The sequence below is a fragment of the Sinocyclocheilus anshuiensis genome, unplaced genomic scaffold, assembly GCF_001515605.1.
Source record: "Sinocyclocheilus anshuiensis isolate Anshui unplaced genomic scaffold, SAMN03320099.WGS_v1.1 scaffold1378, whole genome shotgun sequence".
Taxonomy (NCBI): Eukaryota; Metazoa; Chordata; class Actinopteri; order Cypriniformes; family Cyprinidae; genus Sinocyclocheilus; species Sinocyclocheilus anshuiensis.
The window spans coordinates 49,777-69,686 of record NW_015554155.1 but is presented as its reverse complement, the minus strand read 5'-3'; the positions used below and the strand labels follow the sequence as shown (position 1 = coordinate 69,686).

The 19,910-nt window shown below is 37.3% G+C and overlaps 2 protein-coding genes across 2 annotated transcripts in view; one reads left to right on the top strand and one right to left on the bottom strand.

The window, feature by feature from the left end:
* Positions 1 to 570: 570 nt before the first annotated feature.
* Positions 571 to 4,067, bottom strand: adma (adrenomedullin a). The gene is made up of 5 exons (XM_016463554.1): positions 3,990 to 4,067; positions 2,938 to 3,079; positions 2,325 to 2,428; positions 2,120 to 2,233; positions 571 to 1,754 (listed from the first exon to the last, which is right to left on the bottom strand). The coding sequence occupies exons 3-5, from the start codon at positions 2,414 to 2,416 to the stop codon at positions 1,445 to 1,447; spliced, it is 516 nt and encodes a 171-aa protein (XP_016319040.1). The 5' UTR covers positions 2,417 to 2,428; positions 2,938 to 3,079; positions 3,990 to 4,067; the 3' UTR covers positions 571 to 1,444.
* Positions 4,068 to 6,286: 2,219 nt separating this feature from the next.
* Positions 6,287 to 19,910, top strand: part of LOC107670781 (myotubularin-related protein 13-like) — a gene marked incomplete at its 3' end in the record, with an annotated part of 63,063 nt that continues 49,439 nt past the window's right edge. The window contains exon 1 of the mRNA XM_016463544.1: positions 6,287 to 6,423. Within this exon, the coding sequence (XP_016319030.1) occupies positions 6,369 to 6,423 (55 nt within the window). The remainder of the gene's footprint in view (positions 6,424 to 19,910) is intronic.

Genomic DNA, 19,910 nt, shown 5'->3' with positions numbered 1-19,910 from the left:
CAAATATTGTCCTATCCTAACAAACCATACATCAATGGAAATGTATAAGTGATGAATAATCTCAATTTTGAAAAATTGACACTTAAGACTGGTTTTGTGGTCCAGGGTCACATTTGGGTTATATGAGTGCAACAGTAAAAAGTGCATTTTGGAAGTTCCATCTCATTAAGACAGGAATGAAAATGATGTGTTTAAGTGGAATGTCCTATCACCTCTGCTCTACATCCTGCAAACCCACCCCCTGCAGAGGTCCCATTAAACAGTCCTGGCCCATTCCTCCTTCAAATACAGATAACCCACTTTGTATGAAGTGAGTAGGTATGGAAAATGGAAAGAAGGAATGCACTTGGCACCCCATTTGTCAGGCACCCCAGGGCCTTTAACATTAAATAACCCAGACCAGGTGCTGATCATCTGTCTGTCCACTCGGCAATCCGGATGAGGAACAATGGAGAGACACTTTCCTTTTACTACCTTCACTTCCTGTAGAACAAACAGTCGAGGTCCAGAAGACATCAGCTTTAATTGTATGTAAAAGTTTATTGAATGACAACATTAATCCATTTCACACACAAGCACACAAATAAAATAGATCCCATTTACAAATATATAATTGCATAAAAAGTGATCCTATACCACAGCTTGAGACATCCTTGACATAAATGAATAATCAATATAACGCTACCTTCAATGCCCTTATGTTTTCCCTGTACAAAAATAGCTCTATCTCTGTAAGTAGTATTAAGTAATATAAAACTAATTAAATAGTAATATCTTTGACCTTTTTTTTTCAAATATACATATACTTGCAATAAAAAATGAAATAGATTGCACATATCTCTATACAAATAACAACAACAATGTTCAAGTAAGTTAGAATACAATCCTTGTGGACTGGCACAGACAGTTCATATAATCAAAGGCATTCATCCTGCTTACAGTGTCCAAAAATGTGATTCCAAATTAGAAACACCTTCATTGGCATTTTAAACGTCTCTCTGTGTATTCCTTTCTAGAATCATGAATCTTTCCCTGTTCAGGTCCAAAGACTTTCTGACAGTCACTGGACAGGATCAGCTAAACTAGGGGCTGAATTCCCACCGATAGGTTCACCAGGAGAGCAGTCCATTTGTCCCAAGAGAGGAGGTTCTGCTTTTCCCTGAGGCCAGTCCACTTCAGTGCAATGATATCTTGCTCATATCCAAGGCACACTTATTCAGTTTCTCCATCTGCATCCCCTCCTCATTTTCAACAGCTGCTGTTATTTCTGCGCCTCTCTTTGTTGATTTCTCTTCCGAGGAAGGCAAGATTGCTCTTCCAGCCCCTGTGCTTGGAAAAGAATGCGCTGGAGAACTCTTGGCAGGAGTCTGAGGCATTTCTAGAATTTCATAGCTGGCCGGCGAGCCTCTGTCGCAGCGTCCCCGAGCGCTCCCACCCTGTGCGCTCACGTCCGTCTGAGCAGCGCTTCCAGCTTGTGCAGCCGTGATTGAGAGTTTGAGCTGCTCCACACCATCCGCAGCCTGCTGCCCTCCTGTCGCAGTGTCATTACTTTCTCTGGAACGGACCTTCGCCGCCGGCCGTACCCGAAGGGATTGATCTTGTCAGCGGGTGCATTCCCGATCTTCAGCTTGTTGTTGAGGTCATGGAGACGGTGTGCCAGCACATGCACCGTGCAGGTGCCAAGCGAGCAGCCCGCTCTCCTGGACTGGTTGATGGAGTTCTTGGAGCGTTTTGTCCTTATGCTGATGTCAGTGCTGGAAAGGCAGACAAGGGAAGAGGACATTAATGCCTGCATGGAGTTCCTGAGCAATTGCTTTTAGTTTAATGTTCCTTGGTTGACAAGTTTGTATTCCAGCTTCATCATGTGAAACTACACTTAACTTAGAGAAGACAATGACATAATTTTCAGCTGGTAACGCTTGGTAATTCTTACCTGGAATGTGGCCTTAAGTTGTCTTTGACATTGTCCGAATGCCTGCATGGAGTTCCTGAGCAATTGCTTTTAGTTTAATGTTCCTTGGTTGACAAGTTTGTATTCCAGCTTCATCATGTGAAACTACACTTAACTTAGAGAAGACAATGACATAATTTTCAGCTGGTAACGCTTGGTAATTCTTACCTGGAATGTGGCCTTAAGTTGTCTTTGACATCGTCCGGTCTGACAAACTGGCTGTTGTCTAAAGTCCTCAGTGCAGCAAGGCTCAAATCCCTTCTTGATCTCTGCAGACGGACACTAAGTATCAAGAAGAGAAAACATGTTCATTAGAAACTTTTCAACCAGTTCCAACCCTGACTAAAAATCCTAAATCAACACATCAGCTTACCTTCTTTTCAGGTCATGTTTTGCACTGTCCACACCAGATGCAAAGGTGGCCAGCAGGCAGCAGCAGAAGATTGACTGCAGAATCAGTTGCATCGTGACTGAAACCTTGAAGGAAAAAGCAAATGAATCATCTGTTAGATATCCACTTTGAAAGGAAGCAGCTGAAACCTGCATGCAACTCCCCTACTCTGTGCCAACCATGCTTTGCTCACGCTTGCATAAGAGTCCAAAATCCACGCTATTTACATTCATCATGCATTTATTTACAATGTCAAACTGAGGTCGCACTTTCTATGAATAAGTAAACTTGCAACTGTGCTTCAGGTCACTGATAAGCAGTAAAAGGGACAATGATGTACAAAACAGTGGGTGTTTACAAAACACAGTGTCTTTAACTCCATCCGCACCTAATTAAAAAAATCACTCAAATTCCCTTCAAATGAGATTAAGTTTTTGCCTAACAGACAGAAGCAAGTTCCCTGGCTTATAGATGCAAAACTGGGACTCGGTTTCTTATATAACTACAGATAACCTATGCATATGAGCCTTGACTCTAAAAGAAAAGACACTGAGCAGCTAACAGAAACACATAAGCTTCCTTTAAAAATGCATACCTGTGTTGAAGTACTCTTGGGTTGGCTTCAGAAGTCTGTGTAGAAAGTAATCCAGAGGCGTTTCACTTGCTGTTGATGCTGTTGCAGTGGTGATACTCTGCTAATAGTCTGACTCTCCACAGCAGGCGTAAGTGAATTTATACTGCAGGGAGATGGGAGGGGCATATCTAACACGCTCTCTCATCCCAGCATTTCCTCTCTATAACAATCTCAATTAGAGCAAAACGAAACTGGGGCTATTCATGGGTTATTGCTGAAATTACTTAATGGATTGTTATCAGAGTTTCTGGGAATAATAACCAACTGCCAATCTGGGAAATTCTTTGATTTTTTTAAAAATCTCAATGTTACAATGAATTCAGTTTCTTCTATTACATTGCTCATGATTTTTAAATCTGGGTGTTGGTTGGGGGTACAACTATTATCTGTCAGACAAAGACAAAAAGACAAATCTTTAACTTGACATAAAAGTACTATTCTGCATAAAAATAATGGCCAGTGCAATCAATCTGGTTTTATATAATATAATATAATGTAATGTAATATAATATAATAATTATTTATTAAAGAAAATAATTTTTAATAGTCCAATAAGATCAGATATAAAACGGAAGAGTTTTATATAACAGTACAGAAAGATTTGATCAAAGAGTTGATCTAAGACTACTAAAGTGCCTTTGAGTTACACTTGTCAGATTTTCTATGTAAGAGGCAAGACTCTCTATTTCTGGATAATAAACACAGATAACAATACATTAAAATTTTTTGGGAGAATGCCTACTGACCTTCACCTAGTTTCCCCCACTCACTTTAGACTAGATCAGATTAAATTCTTCTGATAAAATAATTTCTAAAATTAATTTGTGTGATTTTTCATAGAACAGCCAACATGTATTTCACAAAAATGTCATTAGCTCATGTTAATTACTGTGCAACCCTGATTTATCCTTATATGGGAAGTCAAAGATTGCACAACATCCACACACTGACACCATCCAGTTGTTTGCTTCTCAGCCCAAATATGGTAAATATTGTTTGCCAAATCAACATACCGTAGCCATCACAAGGATTGTTGATATTTAATGAAGTATGATGAGGGAACCCACAGATGCAGGTGGGACGTAGGTCTTGTGTTACATGCCTAGGAATGCTACAGTTAACAATGAGTCACTAAACACCCTGATGTCATTGAGTTGTCATCTCTATGCTTCATACTGTTGTTGTTTTAGAGTGATCATGCACTCTAAAAAATACTGGGTTAAATATAACCCAGCGCTGGGTTAAAAAGGGACAAACCCAGCAATTGGGCTGTTTTGACCCAGCGTTGGGTTCAAAATACCCCAATCGCGGGGTCAAAACAACCCAATCACTGGGTCAAAACAACCCAACTGCTGGGTCAAAACAACCCAATTGCTCAACCCAATCCCTTTTTAACCCAGCGCTGGGTTATATTTAACCCAGCATTTTTTAGAGTGTGTGTAAACAGATGAAAAATAGTCTGAACAAACCATGGTATTACGATGGTAGTACCTTGTTAGATACAATAAATTACAATAATAATTTAATATGGCAATCAATCTATATATCAAAGTAGCATTCATATAACAAAGTATAATCACATATATTAATAAATAGCAAAGCATTATTTTTGTAAAGGTTATGCAGCATTAAATTGTTGTACAGATAAGCTAAACAACTATTTTAGAATAGTTTATTAGTTCTTTTATTTTTTTTAGCAAGGTGAATTGGATTTTAGGCACTTCACATGGAAAAACACTTTATTCTTAATGAGAATAAAGAATATAAATCAATAATTTGAAATGTTTATTTTAGTTTTTCATTGAGAACTGGATGGTAAAATTTCAGTAAATTATTTGTGAGGGTCTGTTGTAACAAATATTTAGAGTGGGACAGTGTTTAAAACTTTTTATGGTGGATTATTATACATATTTCCTAATATTCACTTTCCTGTTCTATTCTGCATAAATGAGATTATATATGGTCCATGTGTTACCCTTCTACTGATAGCTGGTAGGCTATTACTTGTTTACTAACTGGATGATGTATGGTCATTAGCCAGTGTTGGGAAAAGTTACTTTTAAAAGTAATGCATTACAATATTGCGTTACTCCCTAAAAAAGTAACTATTTACGTTACTTAGTTACTTTTTATGGAAAGTAATGCGTTACGTTACTTTTGCGTTACTTTTTAAATCTGGGCTGGGCTTATTTGTTTGTTTTTAATATAAAAAGTTCTTTTTTTACAAATGTAAAAGCCCTTTCACAACAAAAGTGAAATGGATGAGCCTCAGGCTGAAGGAAAAGTGAATTCACATCTGTACAGTAGAGGGCGCAGCTCAAACAATTTGCATGAAGAATATGACGCAGGAGAAGAAAGTTCAACACTATTCAGCAATAACAAAAATGAAACACAAATGTGTCATTTTTGCTTAGTATGGTTGAATTGGATCATCGAAGGTCAGCAGCAAAAACATTGGTTAATAAAATGGGATTAAATACATAAATGACATTTGTCTTATTTAACATATTTAATTATTGCAGGTTTGTATAATGTTCTGAATTTGCATTTGACTTTTTATTAATTTCGAGGAAAACTGAATCTGTTCATATTTAGTGTAGAACTACAGTAAGCATCATGTTCAACACCTCTGCACATACTCCCGATTTCTCTCAATATGGCAACACAAGAGCTGTCAGTCAATACATACTAGTTACTTAAAAAAAGTAATCTGATTACGTAACTTGCGTTACTTGTAATGCGTTACCCCCAACACTGGTCATTAGCTGGTCCAGAGGATCTAGATCAGGGCTGGGCAACTTCAGTCCTGCAGAGTTTAGCTCCAAACACACCTGACTGTAGCCTTCTCGTGTGATCTTGAAGACATTGATTAGCTTGTTCAGGTGTGTTTGATTAGGGTTGGAGCTAAACTCTGCAGGACAGTGGCCCTCCAGGACCGAAGTTGCCCTGCCCTGATCTACATTAGGGATCAGCTGGAATACATCTCTCCCACCTGAGAAATAAATGTAAAAAAAAAAAGTTGTAGTGGCCAACTCTGTTTATTATTATCACATATTGTATATAATATTATTTTGGAACTTTTACATTTACATTTGAAATACTGTGGATCATACTTTTGCATAGTCCACACTAAGACTAAATTAATAAATAAACAGTAATTAATTTTGCGTTATTATAATATTACATGGCATTATTCACGTCAAGGAAAATCATTTTCCGCAGTATGACTGTGTAGTATGTTCATTATCGCCCGTGTAAGTGAATGAAGGACCCACGCCCAGGCACGCGAGTCCACGCAGGCGCACTGGCTCCCTCTGTGTCAAACATGGCTGTGCTTTTGAAGAAAGAAAAATGCTGAATTGTGCTGCAGAATTTCGCCAAAAGAGGAAACCATGGCTAGACTGGCTGATTATTTCATAGTGGTGGGATACGACCAGGACAAGTCTGGTAAGTTTCGGTGTGTGTGTGGAGGAGTGTTGTGATTTATTTAGGCCGTTAGCAACAAGCAATACCGCTGCTGCTGTGGTTCAAGAGATTAGCAGATGGATTTCACTTTCTTTGACGTACTATAATCGGTATCAATAGGAAGTATGTGTCGGTTTTAGCAGGGAACAACACTGGCTGTTGCTGTTTGTGCTTATGAATTAAGTAGCTAGTACGTGCTTGTGTAAATGGGAGGTTTAAAAGAATTGCCATTGCTTAATATGTATGTACAACACGGCTCATGCTAATGTTTTCATAATAACATGCCGTATAATGTGTCTTTTATTTGATAAATGAGTGTTTTAGCACCATTCACTTACACACCTACTGTATTTGTCGCGTGTACATGTAAACAGTGCGCGGTGACTCAAGTGGTTGCTTGTTACTATTTGTTTCCAAGCCACGCGCATTGATCTCTAACTGGCGATTTAAGCGCGCTACGCTGCATTGATTTCCACATTTAACGTTAGCCGCGAGGTTTGGGTCAGTAGAGAGCTGCCCGGTGCTCTCTCGCTGTGTGTGTCCGTTCATAAGGATCTGCCGGAGAGCTCTTCTTGTGTTGTGGAAAGCGGATGCAGTGGAAACAGGACTTTACGTGTCTCGAGCTGTGCGCAATCTACAGGTGCTCCACGCTGCTCTCATTCAAAGCACATGATCACGTTTACATGCACAGATGCCGAAGGAAGCAGGCAGCAGGTCATCTGGAAAGCGCACGTCTGCACACAAAACAAAGTGATGTTCACTATCCCTTATTACACTCATTTAACTCCTTAACTGTCAAAAGAAATAGTTGTTTTTAAAACACTTGTAGTGAGGGAAATGACACATTCTTGCACGTCTTTTCATTCCGAGCTTTGATGAAGGAAGAAGTGCCATATAGTGTTGACAAAACAACAAACAAAAACAGATTTTTAAAATTCTACTGTATGACATTTGATACATGAATTTCTATGGCCTCTAAGCTGTCAACATGATCAAAACTTTACTGAAAAACCGGTTTTACTCAATCTACTACATGCTTTCTGCCATCTGATCCGTAGTTCATACCTTTTAGCAATTATGGGGAAGTCGTGGCCTAATGGTTAGAGAGTCGGACTCGTAACCCAAAGGTTGCGGGTTCGAGTCTCGTACCGGCAGGGATTGTAGGTGGGGGGAGTGAATGCACAGCGCTCTCTCCACCTTCAATACCACGACTGAGGTGCCCTCGAGCAAGGCACCGAACCCCCAACTGCTCCCCGGGCGCCGCAGCATAAATGGCTGCCCACTGCTCCGGGTGCATGTTCACGGTGTGTGTGTTCACTGCTGTGTGTGTGCACTTTGGATGAGATAAATGCAGAGCACTAATTCTGAGTATGGGTCACCATACTTGGCCACGTCACGTCACTTAAAAGGCCTTTTAGTACAATTCTAAATACGTCCGCCTTAAGGTCTTGTAGGTCATTATTTTTTTTTTAAGTAAACTAACTTTTATATTGTTATTAATATTTCACGATTATTACATACTGAACTTGATTATCCAATATTTCTTTGAAAAATCATGTTAAAATATGTTCAAATATGGTCCACCAGGCTTTTGAGGAATGATTTTGTCAATCTCTCTTTTCATTGCATTATATGTCTTGTCCACCCCCCCACATTCAAAACCACAGAGCTTTGATTATAAATCTAACCGTTTAAATATCTTACTAATGCTTACTAATAATATGCAATTTATTTAAGTAGTCTGCTTTACTGTTATTGAGATCTCATTGATTTACATATAAATAAGAAAAGTAATGCACCAAACTCAAAATTTTGCTCAAGTTTGGGCCTCTGAATAAAAGTGATTCCCCACTTCATTGAGTGTGAACTCCATATTACATATTCAGACGATGTTACATTTATCTCACATCAGTAGGAGATGGAGGAACTTATTAAATTCTGGTGCATGCCATTTTTTCCCCCAGCCTTTTTATGATTTTTGCTTGTCAGATTGTACGGTGTTGCATAAAAGCAGAGGCAGACTTTGCTTCATCAACGTTCTTGTGTGTCAGACTGTAGTAGATTGTAGCTGAGACTGGTCATGATTGACTGCATGCGTTTGTTTTTGGAGTCAGGTGGCTTTGCAAAATAGGTCATGGACTGCGCATACTGTGCACACTGTGCGGAACACTAATGAGATATTTATTCTGTGTACTATACATAGACATGCTATTATCCATATTATTACCTGAACCCCTCTTTCTCAGGGGCTCAGAGACACTACAATAATTTGAATTTGAAAGCTGTCATATTGCTGATGCTTTTCCATCCAAAGTGACAAAAGGTTCATTGCTGAGTTAGTCTCCTTTAAGAAGTTGCTCTCATGCTTTGTTTAAAGCCACAGAGGAGCAGTGAAAAGTTTCATTCTATCTCTTAAGTGTTTTCACACACTGAGAGTGGGTCACACAAATTTTAGATCATATATGAATATTCCAAACAAACTGTAAGGTGAACTGGACCCTTTTAAAGTGACTGAAGTGTTCAGCACAAATGAAGGCTTGAGGATCCAGACTGGACTACCTTGCAAACTTGCATGCTAGCTATGATATTACAACAGAAAATTGAATTACATAGTTCGATATATAGCCCACTTTCAAGGATATTGACTTGAAAACTAGTGATGCACCAAAATTTTGGCTGCTGAAAATATTTTTTATAAACCGTTTTGGACAGCCAAAATCATTGATCGAAACTGATGTTTAGTTGGCGCTTCTCCGATGGTGCGTTTTGACTGTCAATGTCTAATTTCATGCGCAAAACAGGGATAAACTACAACAGGTAAATATATCAGCTGTGTGGATGCTAGGGCTGGGTTGACAATATTGATTTTCTGCTTTAATTTCAGTTTCAGTGTTTTGGTAAAAAAACAAAAAACAAATGGTGCATCGCTAAGGGAAACATACTTTTTAGTCCACTTAAATCTAAGTTTGATTTTTTTTTTTTTTTAAGACCAAGACTTAAGTATGAAACACAGACTATAGAATACCCAATACATGTCACTCGTGTTTTGAATGGGGAAAAATGCAAAGTTCGATATCGAAGGAAGCCGCGCCTTCTGAATAAAAGAGCCAATTGCTAATCGGTAAAGTCGTCGTGTCACTGCAGGTGCCGTTAAAAGTCTTGGTCGCTATAAAAACATTCAGCATTCTGAGACGTGTGCTTAGGACTGCGCATGCGCACTGGCTGATCTAGCCTGAAAAATAAGCTTTTTTTTTGAATAAACATTTATGACAGTTGTCGTCAGATTTCATTGGTGATTTCAAATATCAAATTTAATCGTAAGCTTGGTGAACAGTTTTGTAGAATTTGATGTTTCCCCATTCAGAGAGATAGGAGCTGCACTTGCATGCCCGAGAGGCGTTTCAAATATGGCCGCCGAGTGAAATGACGTGCCTTAAAGGGACTTTGGTATGAAAACACCCATACGCATAAATTCTTTAATTGTGAGCTGAACTCCAGCCATTTCCACTGGCTTTATTATAGCCTGTGTCTTCTCTGAATAGACAACTGTTTATGTTTCGATGGAGTCTTGGTGATGTTGCAGTGTCTTTCTCAGCAATGATAAGCGTCCATAGATATCAAATGAGTGAGGCCTTTCTTTCAGTAGCTCAAAGACACTGACTAGCCTCTACTGAGAGCATCAGATAAGCTGGCTTTCCTCCAGGCTTCAGTCTTTAAGGGCTGCTCTTGCTGAATCGTCTCTGTCACTCATGGCATAGGCTCATACAGATATTTAGTGCATAAATGGCTGTGCTGTGCTGGGGAACTCAGTGTTCCTGACGTCTGTGGGGGATTGTGTGAATTCATGCATCATCCTCACTGGAACAGCTGGAATTTTTATCCCCTTTAGGTAAAGATAATAAATGAGAAGGCAATGCACATTCCTAATTTAGAAGAACTACTCAGAGGTGCTTTTCTCATGTTATTGAAGTGAATGATGATATCAGATGTCGCAAATCATGCATATGTTTTTCTGACATATGCACAGATGTGTATTAAAGTAAAATATGTAGGACCCCCTTGAAAATGAGATGATGCATATCAAGGGGTTTATCCCAAATAATAAATTTACTATGTTTTTTGTTCTGGGGCCAGTGAAATTGGCAGCGGGGCAAGTAAAAATATACCTGACTAGTCCAGAAGAAAAATTATTGTCGAGCCTTTTCACAATTAATATGGTTTTATAAAGATAATTCACCCTCAAAATGAAAATCCTGTCACCATCATGTTGTTTCAAACCTGTATGACTCTACAAAACCTGTAGATTCTACAAAATGTGTTAGTGGGATCCACTGTGGTTTTGGACCACACTGACTTTCATTGTATTGACAGAAACATTGTTCAAAATATTGTGTTTAGTGTTCCACAGAAGAAGGTCAAGTTCCAAGTTGTTTAGAGACAATAAGCTGTTGTATGACGCATTATGTTCTGAGGTAGGCCTATTGGTCTTATTGGTGAGTGTGACTTACTATATTTGTCAGGAACAAACATTATAAAGCTATAATGCTAATCTCACAATGGGTGACACTTGAATTTTATTGGCTATAAATGATGCTGCTGTTTAAAGGACAGTAAATTCAGTGGTATCAGAGACCTTGCCGGTTATTTTCTTTATAAGATCCTGTATTGATTAGACCTGCATGCGGAAAAATGGATTGCATAATGTAAGTAAAACCTGGTGTGGAACACTAAATATATCATGGACAAAACAGGGTGTTTTTAAGCGTTTCCAAGTGCAGATGTTTGTGTGATCTCTCTCTTTATACATGACAGTGAACTGCTGGAAATAGAGGCAGGCAGTATATTAATGTTGGAGAATTCTTCAGTTTCTGATGAGCTGGTCCATGTATTGGAGTCCTGCAGCAAATTAGCTCTCAGTGTTAGTGGGTGAGCAATGTTTTCTTGGCTGTTTCAGTCAGTTTATTTTATAATGAATGACTGTAATGTCTAAAGTAGTGGTCAGCCGATATTTGGCATTTTTCAAATATCAGCATCTCTGATTTAAACTTCAGTAGCAATTCAGTTTTAATGAATCAAAACATTAATTCAACAAATTATCTGATTATCAGTGACCTTGTGCAGCATTTGTCATGAATAAAAAAGCTTTAGTAAAAACATAAACAATGTAAAGCCTTTACACAAGTAAATGCACAAGGTCACTGACACCGTGTCTATACCGGACGCGAGCGGAAATACTATAGAACCCATTATAATCAGTGATGCTGTCTACACTGGATGCGGTGCGACACGACAAATCCCCGACATTAAACTGACTGATGCCTCGTTCTGTCTATGAAGTACTGACAAAAAATTCAAATGATTTGCAACGGTTGTTTTGTCGCGTCCAGTGTAGATAGCCTTACGCTGTTGCGGCGCGACAACTGTCGCATCCGGTGTAGACGGTGTGATAATCAAATAATTTTTTTTAACTGTTTTGATGAATTAAAACTCAATTGCTACTGAAGTTTAAATCAGAGATAATCATACAGCTACAGTGGGTATAGAAAATAATCACCCCCTTTAAAATAATCACATTTTGTTGCTTTGCAGCCTGAAATGAAGCCAGACAGTTTTTGTTTTATCCAGCTGTATTTACTCAGTGCAGCTTATAACATCCAAGTGAAAGATATAACACCAACATATCAGAAAAATTAAAAAAACAGAATCACTGAGTTGGAAAAAGGATCATTATATTTGTCATTGCTCACCGAATCGGAATAATAAACACAAGATTCGTGTCCTGTGTTTGGAGAATTATGTCTTGATGACTGACTATTTGTCATTAAAATAAGCTTTTTATCCACAGCATTGTCCTGTAAGGATAGTCCTCCTTTTTATGTCTGTTTTGTTATTGGTATCTGCTTCCTGCTTTGATTTCCTTTTAAACGAAAGAGTCAATTCCTGGCAAAATCACAAATGCGAAGTCTATGCTAACATTACTAGCGTAAATGAGTGCCTTGTGGCTAGAAATGACACTTCTGATGTACAGAGGAAATGTTTTGCTGCCACTGGACAGTGGAAAACTCAATTGGGAGACCATATAAATCTTTGAAGTTTATTACGACTGATCTCGTTTTAACACCTCTATTAATGTTTTATGGCTAATATGATGTTGATTTCAGGGTTGATTGTTTCATGGAAAGATAAGGTGGTGATATCGACTGGAATTGTGTCACGGAAGTGACACTTTGTTTTGGTCAAAGTGGCTGTTTTGCAATCAAATATTGCAGTTTTGGCCTAGATCGTTCGGGTTCGCCATTAAGATGTTTATTATAGCAGACAAAATGTGCTTGACAGAAAAAATGAATGCAGATGTCTTCATAGTTCTTTTAAAATAGAAAAACAAAGATGATTGAATTTGTCAAATGATTTGCCTTCTTTAAACATCTCTTTGTTTCTCACTGCAGCTGGTGAAAGGTTTCACTGATGAACTGTTTTATGAACTTGGATTGATCACTTTCATTTTCCTGATAAGTGATAATATGGAAACATCTGGAGCATTTGGATTGAATGACCTCTACCCCAACTCTCTGACATTGTTAACTGTGTTTCATTTTATACAATTTTGTTTGATCAGTTGTAATAAGTAGTCACAATACGATCATCAACAAGAGCTTGAGGATCTTTGATGCTGAACTGCTTTGCACCTTTGTTCAGAGCACCCGGTGGTGTGTTTGACTTCAGACAGCCAAAATAAATTACACTTGTGTCATTTTGCTATTTGTTGTATTTGCGTCTGGCACATCAACCCTTTGGAAAACCCTATGAGTTACATTTTGCTCAGGACATTTATTTTTTCAGTTACGCTGCTGCTCTGGTCTACTGGCATTCTTCCTGGAATCTGGATGTTTTGACATCACAAATTTGCTAATCTTTCATACCCTTTACCATGCAAATTATAGCATATTCCTTTGCATATCTTGTTTTTTGGACAGCATTGTTAAGGCCAATTGTGGGATGGCTCTATGGATTTCTGGAAAAACACTCACTTGTTTTGCGAAGCAAAATATTTGCTTTACATTATTGATATAGTGCAGAACTCGGGCATCAGAAGAATTTTTCCAAAGCCCAGAACAGATGGGATGTGTTTTGTCTCCCCTGCACACCTGTGTGATGAGCCATTTCAGGTTAGATGTTAATGTGGTGGTGACGCAAAGAGACGCCAACTCCCTACTGTTTAGCTGTCTCTACTGTCTGATTTAGACCAGAATGCCTGAAGATGGATTAAAATTTCCAGTAAATAAGAAAAGTAACAAAGATAATACAAATATTTGAATATGAGAGTGTTTTATTTTTGGACAAAGTCTTTGTATTTCTTGAATTTTCTGTGGTTGAATTTGAACAAACCACTAACCCAAAGTGTTAAACTTTGACATATATCTCCACAAATCAAATAAGGGTTTGAGGTGAGGCGTGCCTTTTATTTATATATATTTTTTCAGAGATCAATCATGTTTTTTTTCTCTGGATGGAAGAAAAAAAAAAACAAGCCAAAATATCACAGAATTGCGTTGACGGAAGGACTCCTTGGTGGTTTGCCTTTCTGGTATGCAACTGGGAAACCCTGCGTTAGGTGCCCAAGAAATTGAATAAAACCTCTATCAATTAGCTATAAAAACAAATCAAATATTTATTTATTATTTTACTTTTCTCAAATACTTTGCAAGGCACTAGATAGTCATAATAACAAAATAATACCACAACAGGTTGATCTGCAATAATGACCAGCTGACTGTACATTATACGGCTTGTAACAAAACTGCTTACCAAATAATTTCTAAATGTATTTGATTAAAATTTTTAATGATAAGAAGAAAGAGACCACCAAGTCATATGCCACTTGAAACTTGCACATTGTAGTAGGACACTGCCAGAGACAGAGTTCAAATATACAGTTTAACATCATTATACTCAAGTATTAGACCACAAAAATGCCATAGTTGACCAAGAAAGAACACAAAATAAAAAAGCTATATATTGCAAAGCTTTGTCTGCTGTCCCACGGCAACATAACATCATGCTAAAAATTGCTACACATAATGTTGAAACTATACTGCAATGCCCTTGCAACCATCTACAGCACCTGAGCATTGCGGTAGCATGTGTTGCATGTTCAAGGACAGCTGATGTTTTGTTCAGAAAAATGTAAAATATGATTGAGTTAGGGGTGGGCGATCTTCCCAAAATATCATATCACGATCTTATAACACACAATCACGATCCACGTTCTGAATCGCGATATTCCCAATTTTGAGATGTAGCCTACTATTGAGAATATCCAGAGTGGAACAAGCCTATGACTTATGACATGTGCCTATGACAGCATGCACATTGATTCTTATTAAAGTTATAAAGTGATTCAGTCAAGGGCAGTGAGAGATTTCCTCTCTTTTTGAGAGATTTCTGTCTTTTTATGTTTGATTAACATTAATGACACAGACAGCAGCAGATATTATGTTTATGTGTGTGCCTGAAACCCCAAGTATACTTTGCTCATCTGCACACAGAAGGGGAACAGTCTCTTTCGCAGTTAATGCACTATTAATAGAGCATGTTCCGCAGTAGACTGCCTTTTTTCGACAGTCATGTTTAGTGTTGTCACGATACTAAAATTTAAAATCTCAATACTACTACTGAACTGATACCACGACAAAAACATAAAATAACAGGAAAAGTTATTGAATAATAGATAGTCCTCATGGAACATATATGAGGACTATCTATTATTCAATAACTTTTCCTGTTATTTTATGTTTTTGTCGTAACCTATAGTTCATTATCTTGTCTATTAATTAAAAAAATACCCCTGTGCATTTTGACCATTTTCTCCCCCTTTAAAAAATAAATAAATGAATAATAAAAAAAATAATAATAATAATCACATGCCAGTGCCACCACACAGGCCTATGGTGAGCAACTACCAGTCTATGATACAGCCAAGCCTACCGGTATGTGTAGATCTTTGCAACATTGATAAGTTAGCATAAAAGGATAAAGCCAAATTAGATGGTCATTATTAAGCTCAATTGCCCCGTCAAACTCAGATGGTGAAAAAGTTCACACGTCACAAAATCACACTCATTTGACTTATATTTGAGGGCATGAGGGGTGGGAAATATGACCAAAATCTTATTTCACAATATAAGTAATTGTTTTACAATAACAGTTTATATCATGATATAGTCATTTATGTCATTTTATCTTTGTTATTAATCATAAGAACATAGATGCAAGTAACAAACAAAAGGACAAATGAAAATAAAACAAAGACATAAATGATATAAGCAGTGTTTTTAGGTACAGTAGTTTTATTTAACAGTAATATTCAAGTAAGAGATAATACAGAAGTTGAATAAAGTTATCAAAATGTAAAGCACTGCATGAATTAAACAGGGCTGTGTATCGGCAAGAATCTGACGATATGATACATATCACGATTACAGGGGTTGTGATACGATATGTTGCGATACTGTAAGCAAGACGATATTTTGGGATATTTCTTATATTAGGAATAGGCTAGGATATAATTTTAGGAAAGCTGTCATTAAAAACACTTCACGATATGCAAACCTTAAAAAAAAAAAGTTATTTAACCAGAACACAGTGGGATCTGCATTTGCATTAATTAGTCCCTGTAACATTCAACGATATTGAAACACCTTTTGTGCAGTATGAGTAAAGGGGGAAAATAAAGTGCTTGCAGGATTCTTTAGTTAAATTAAATGTATAAAATGTAAGCTGTTATAAACAGACCATATATATATATTTTAGACCCTGCTTTAAAGGGGTCATATGATGCTGCTAAAAAGAACATTATTTTGGATTTGAGACTTTAGTCTTTGCAACTTTACAGATCTTCTTTATGCACCAAGAGCTTGTAACACTCCAAAGAGAAAGGAAAAATTGAAATCGCATCATATGACCCCTTTAAAGGTTCGCAGTTTAAGTTTAAAATTGTAACGTCACAACATTTTGATCTGAACAAAAGAATTAGTACATCTGCTTAATATCAATGAAAAATAAAGTTCTTGCAGGAAGAACATGAAGAACTGTGTGAAGAACATGAGCACACATGAACACACACACACGTGTGTGGAGAGTGTCAGTGTGTAAATGCGGTGGAGAAATTTAAATGCAAATTCACTCCAAAAGTAAAAGTGCGCTTCATGACTTACATCATATCAAAGTCTAGTTATGACCGTCAAGGATAAAAGATTTGTAGCTCTTTTTAGTCGTTTAAAACACATCCTCATTTATCTAAGTATGTGCGGCTTGGACGCGCATCTGTCAAAAATAGACTAGGCACCTATCTTTAGCGAAGCAGCGCGGAGAGGCGCTTCTGGAACGTGCCGTAGCGTGGCTGCTATAAACACAAGCATTGACTAGAGTGGCCGTGATCAACTCCGGTGGCCGTGGAGCTTTAAGCTGTAATGTGCCGCAGACGTGTGTGTTCTTTGAATATTTGACACTGGCATTGCACATTTTACACACCGCATGACTTTTGTCAATCTCTTTTGTGCCTTGTCTGCAATGAAAGCCGAATTGACGCCACACTTCAGCTTTTTACAACGAGGCGGGAGCTGGAACAATTCTTTCATCCTTCATTACTAGCAGCGAACTATATTAACGCTAACATTAGTGGCATGTCCTTATGCTTCCCGTCACTGTGTAAGTTCAGAGATAAGACTGCAATCTAGCAGTCGGGATATAAAATCAAAACAAAAAAATTACCATGAATCTTGTATGATATAAAAAAAAATATATATCAATATTGTGTTTTAGAGAATCGATACAGTATCAAAAATATTGCGATAATTACGTGTATCGATATTTTCTCACACCCCTAGAATTAAACATTCATACATTGATTCTTATTAAAGCTACTAAAGTTAGCCAAGATCAGTGTGATTTTCTTTTTTTGTTGTTGTTGTTTGATTAACATTATACATACAGACAGCAGCAGGAATATTAGCTTGCTGTCACTTTAAGAGCTGCACGGATCCAATTTATTGATACACGTGTTTTCTTTCTCAAATGTTTGACCGCTTAATAACTCTTAATAACTCTTCTTAACATCAAGCGTGTGCTGTGCTTTTATTTTCTCTTTCATGCATGTTGCTTATTCACTCTTAAATTGTCAAATGCCTTTTTAGTATATCATGCAACAGTAGTCACTTTACGTGATTTGACCGATTTGGATGTTGTTGGGCTTTTAAGAAGTGGTGAAATCACACTGCTGAATGGAACTAAATGAAAGGAACGGCATGTGGCACAATGATCGTTTTATTAAAATTGAAACTGAAACTAAGATTTAAATCATCGCACTACTTCTGCTAGCTCACGTTGAATTGTTTTCAAATTCGTCACACATAATTTCACACAAGACACATAATAGAGACACGTGATATAATTTCACAGTCACAGTCATCAAGTAGGCATTTATTGCTGTAGTTTTAACATTTTTATAAAGACGTAAGATCACGATTTCTACGATTCACTTGAAAAGTAGATCGTCAACGTCTTCAGGATCAATCATATAAAAACGTCAAATCGCCTACCCCTAGATCGAGGACATTTTAGTTGTTTGTATAAATGTCAGACTCCAGTTTTGGATACTGAATCATTGTTTTGTCTTTCCTCCAACTCGAAATAGAACCACACCTCATGACAAGATTTGGATGTGTTGGTTTTTGCTGTAGGATGTGTTTTCTGGTCATAGTGCAGATACGCACATGTCAGGACCAGATTTTACTCTGTTAGCTGAGTTTGATGTTTGTGTCATGACTTGCTTACGACTTCAGTTGTTTGAAATGTTCTTTAAACAAGTTTACAACATGAGATATGGACTGGAAAATACCGTTCGACAGTGTTTCTCACAGGATGTTTTTGAGAGTGGATACTTATTATTGTGTGTTTCTGTTCTGTTGTGGGGTTCAAAATCAGGGCACAGCAGTTACGTTTAATGTTAATGTCATACAGTGATGAACGGTGAGGGAAATATGAACTAATTAGAGTAGAATGTTCTGAAATGTGAGGATTTCTCAAGTGCTGGTTGGCTGAAACCTGCCAGCTCAGAGACTGATAGCTGCTCTATGCCGGTAAACACAGACAGCGCAACATCAAAGCTATTGAATACCCTGTAAAGTCTCCAAAGTGGATTTTACTGGGATTCAAATTATATAGACAGTGTACATGATAATACACAAATTTAGGGTTACATAAACATGAAAAGGAGTCATTCATTTCACCTCACACTCTTAAGAAAAATGGTTCTAAACAGTACCAGGCTTGTAACAATAGCAGAACCCTTTTTAGTTCTAAATAGAACCTTTTTTATAGGGTTCCATATAGAACCATGCTTTGAAATTGCTATATAGGACCTTATTGGTTTTATAAATAACCTTTTTAATGATATTTTTTCATTAATATTACTATGTTAATATCATTAATATTAGTATTATTATATATTATTTATTAATATTGTTTTTTACCCCTCTATCTGCCTGGTCTTATAATATCTTGAAGTGTCTATTAGGGTTTTACATAAAATCAACAACAACAACAACGTGTCAATTAGGTACTTTTTTAATGACGTGAAATTGTAGCAAAAATTACAAGTGTTCTAACAACAGTTAATAGCAGAATACATTAATGAATGACAATGGAAAATAAATACTTAAAGAAATAAAACAAAATAGAACATAAAATAGTGTATTGAAGACCAAGCTCCAGTGAAATATTTTCACAATCCTCTATGATGCCTTTAAGTTAATCATTATGTATTTTGATGTGATTGAATGGCAGTTCCTCTCTGCAGATGATGAGGTTGCAGGATGTGACCGCATCTGAAATGCACAGTTGTGTTTAGATATACAATGTGGAGAGTTTCCCCTAGGTTTACGGCTTTGGTGGGGGGTATTAGTTGGATCACTGTTGGATCACTGAACTCCAGAAAATCAGTATGCGTTGCTTTGTCAATTACAGATTTGAAAAACCAAAGGGTGGGAATAAAGAACCCTAAACTCTAGCACAAAGAACCATTTCAGCATGAAAGGGTTCTTCAGAATGCTATGGTTCTAAATAAAACCATTACTGCATGTAAAGAACCATCTTTTTTTAGAGTGCAGGAGTGACTGCTTGGCTTTTGTGTGCAAATATAAAACACGTTAAGATGTGACCGCTTGAGGAAAAATAATAGAACCCAATTTTAAGTTCATCATGGTGAAGTTGGACATTCTGGCGGTGATTGTAAGAATGATAAATGCATGTTGATGTCATATGATAATGTCTTGAATAAAACATGCCTATTTTCCGGTTTTTCTCTTTCTTTTTGGCATTATCGCCTGTGTAGACATTTCATGATGGTAACAATTGCAGCGTTGTTTTTAAACTTGTAGTCAAGCTATAACATATTTGGTATTTATCATGTA

Excerpts from the sequence above, each read along its gene's own strand:
- adma (XM_016463554.1), bottom strand. The coding sequence starts at position 2,416 with ATGCAACTGATTCTGCAGTCAATCTTCTGCTGCTGCCTGCTGGCCACC. Across the intron at positions 2,234-2,324 it reads AAACATGACCTGAAAAGAAG|TGTCCGTCTGCAGAGATCAA; the intron begins GTAAGCTGATGT and ends CTTGATACTTAG. Across the intron at positions 1,755-2,119 it reads AACTTAAGGCCACATTCCAG|CACTGACATCAGCATAAGGA; the intron begins GTAAGAATTACC and ends CTGCCTTTCCAG.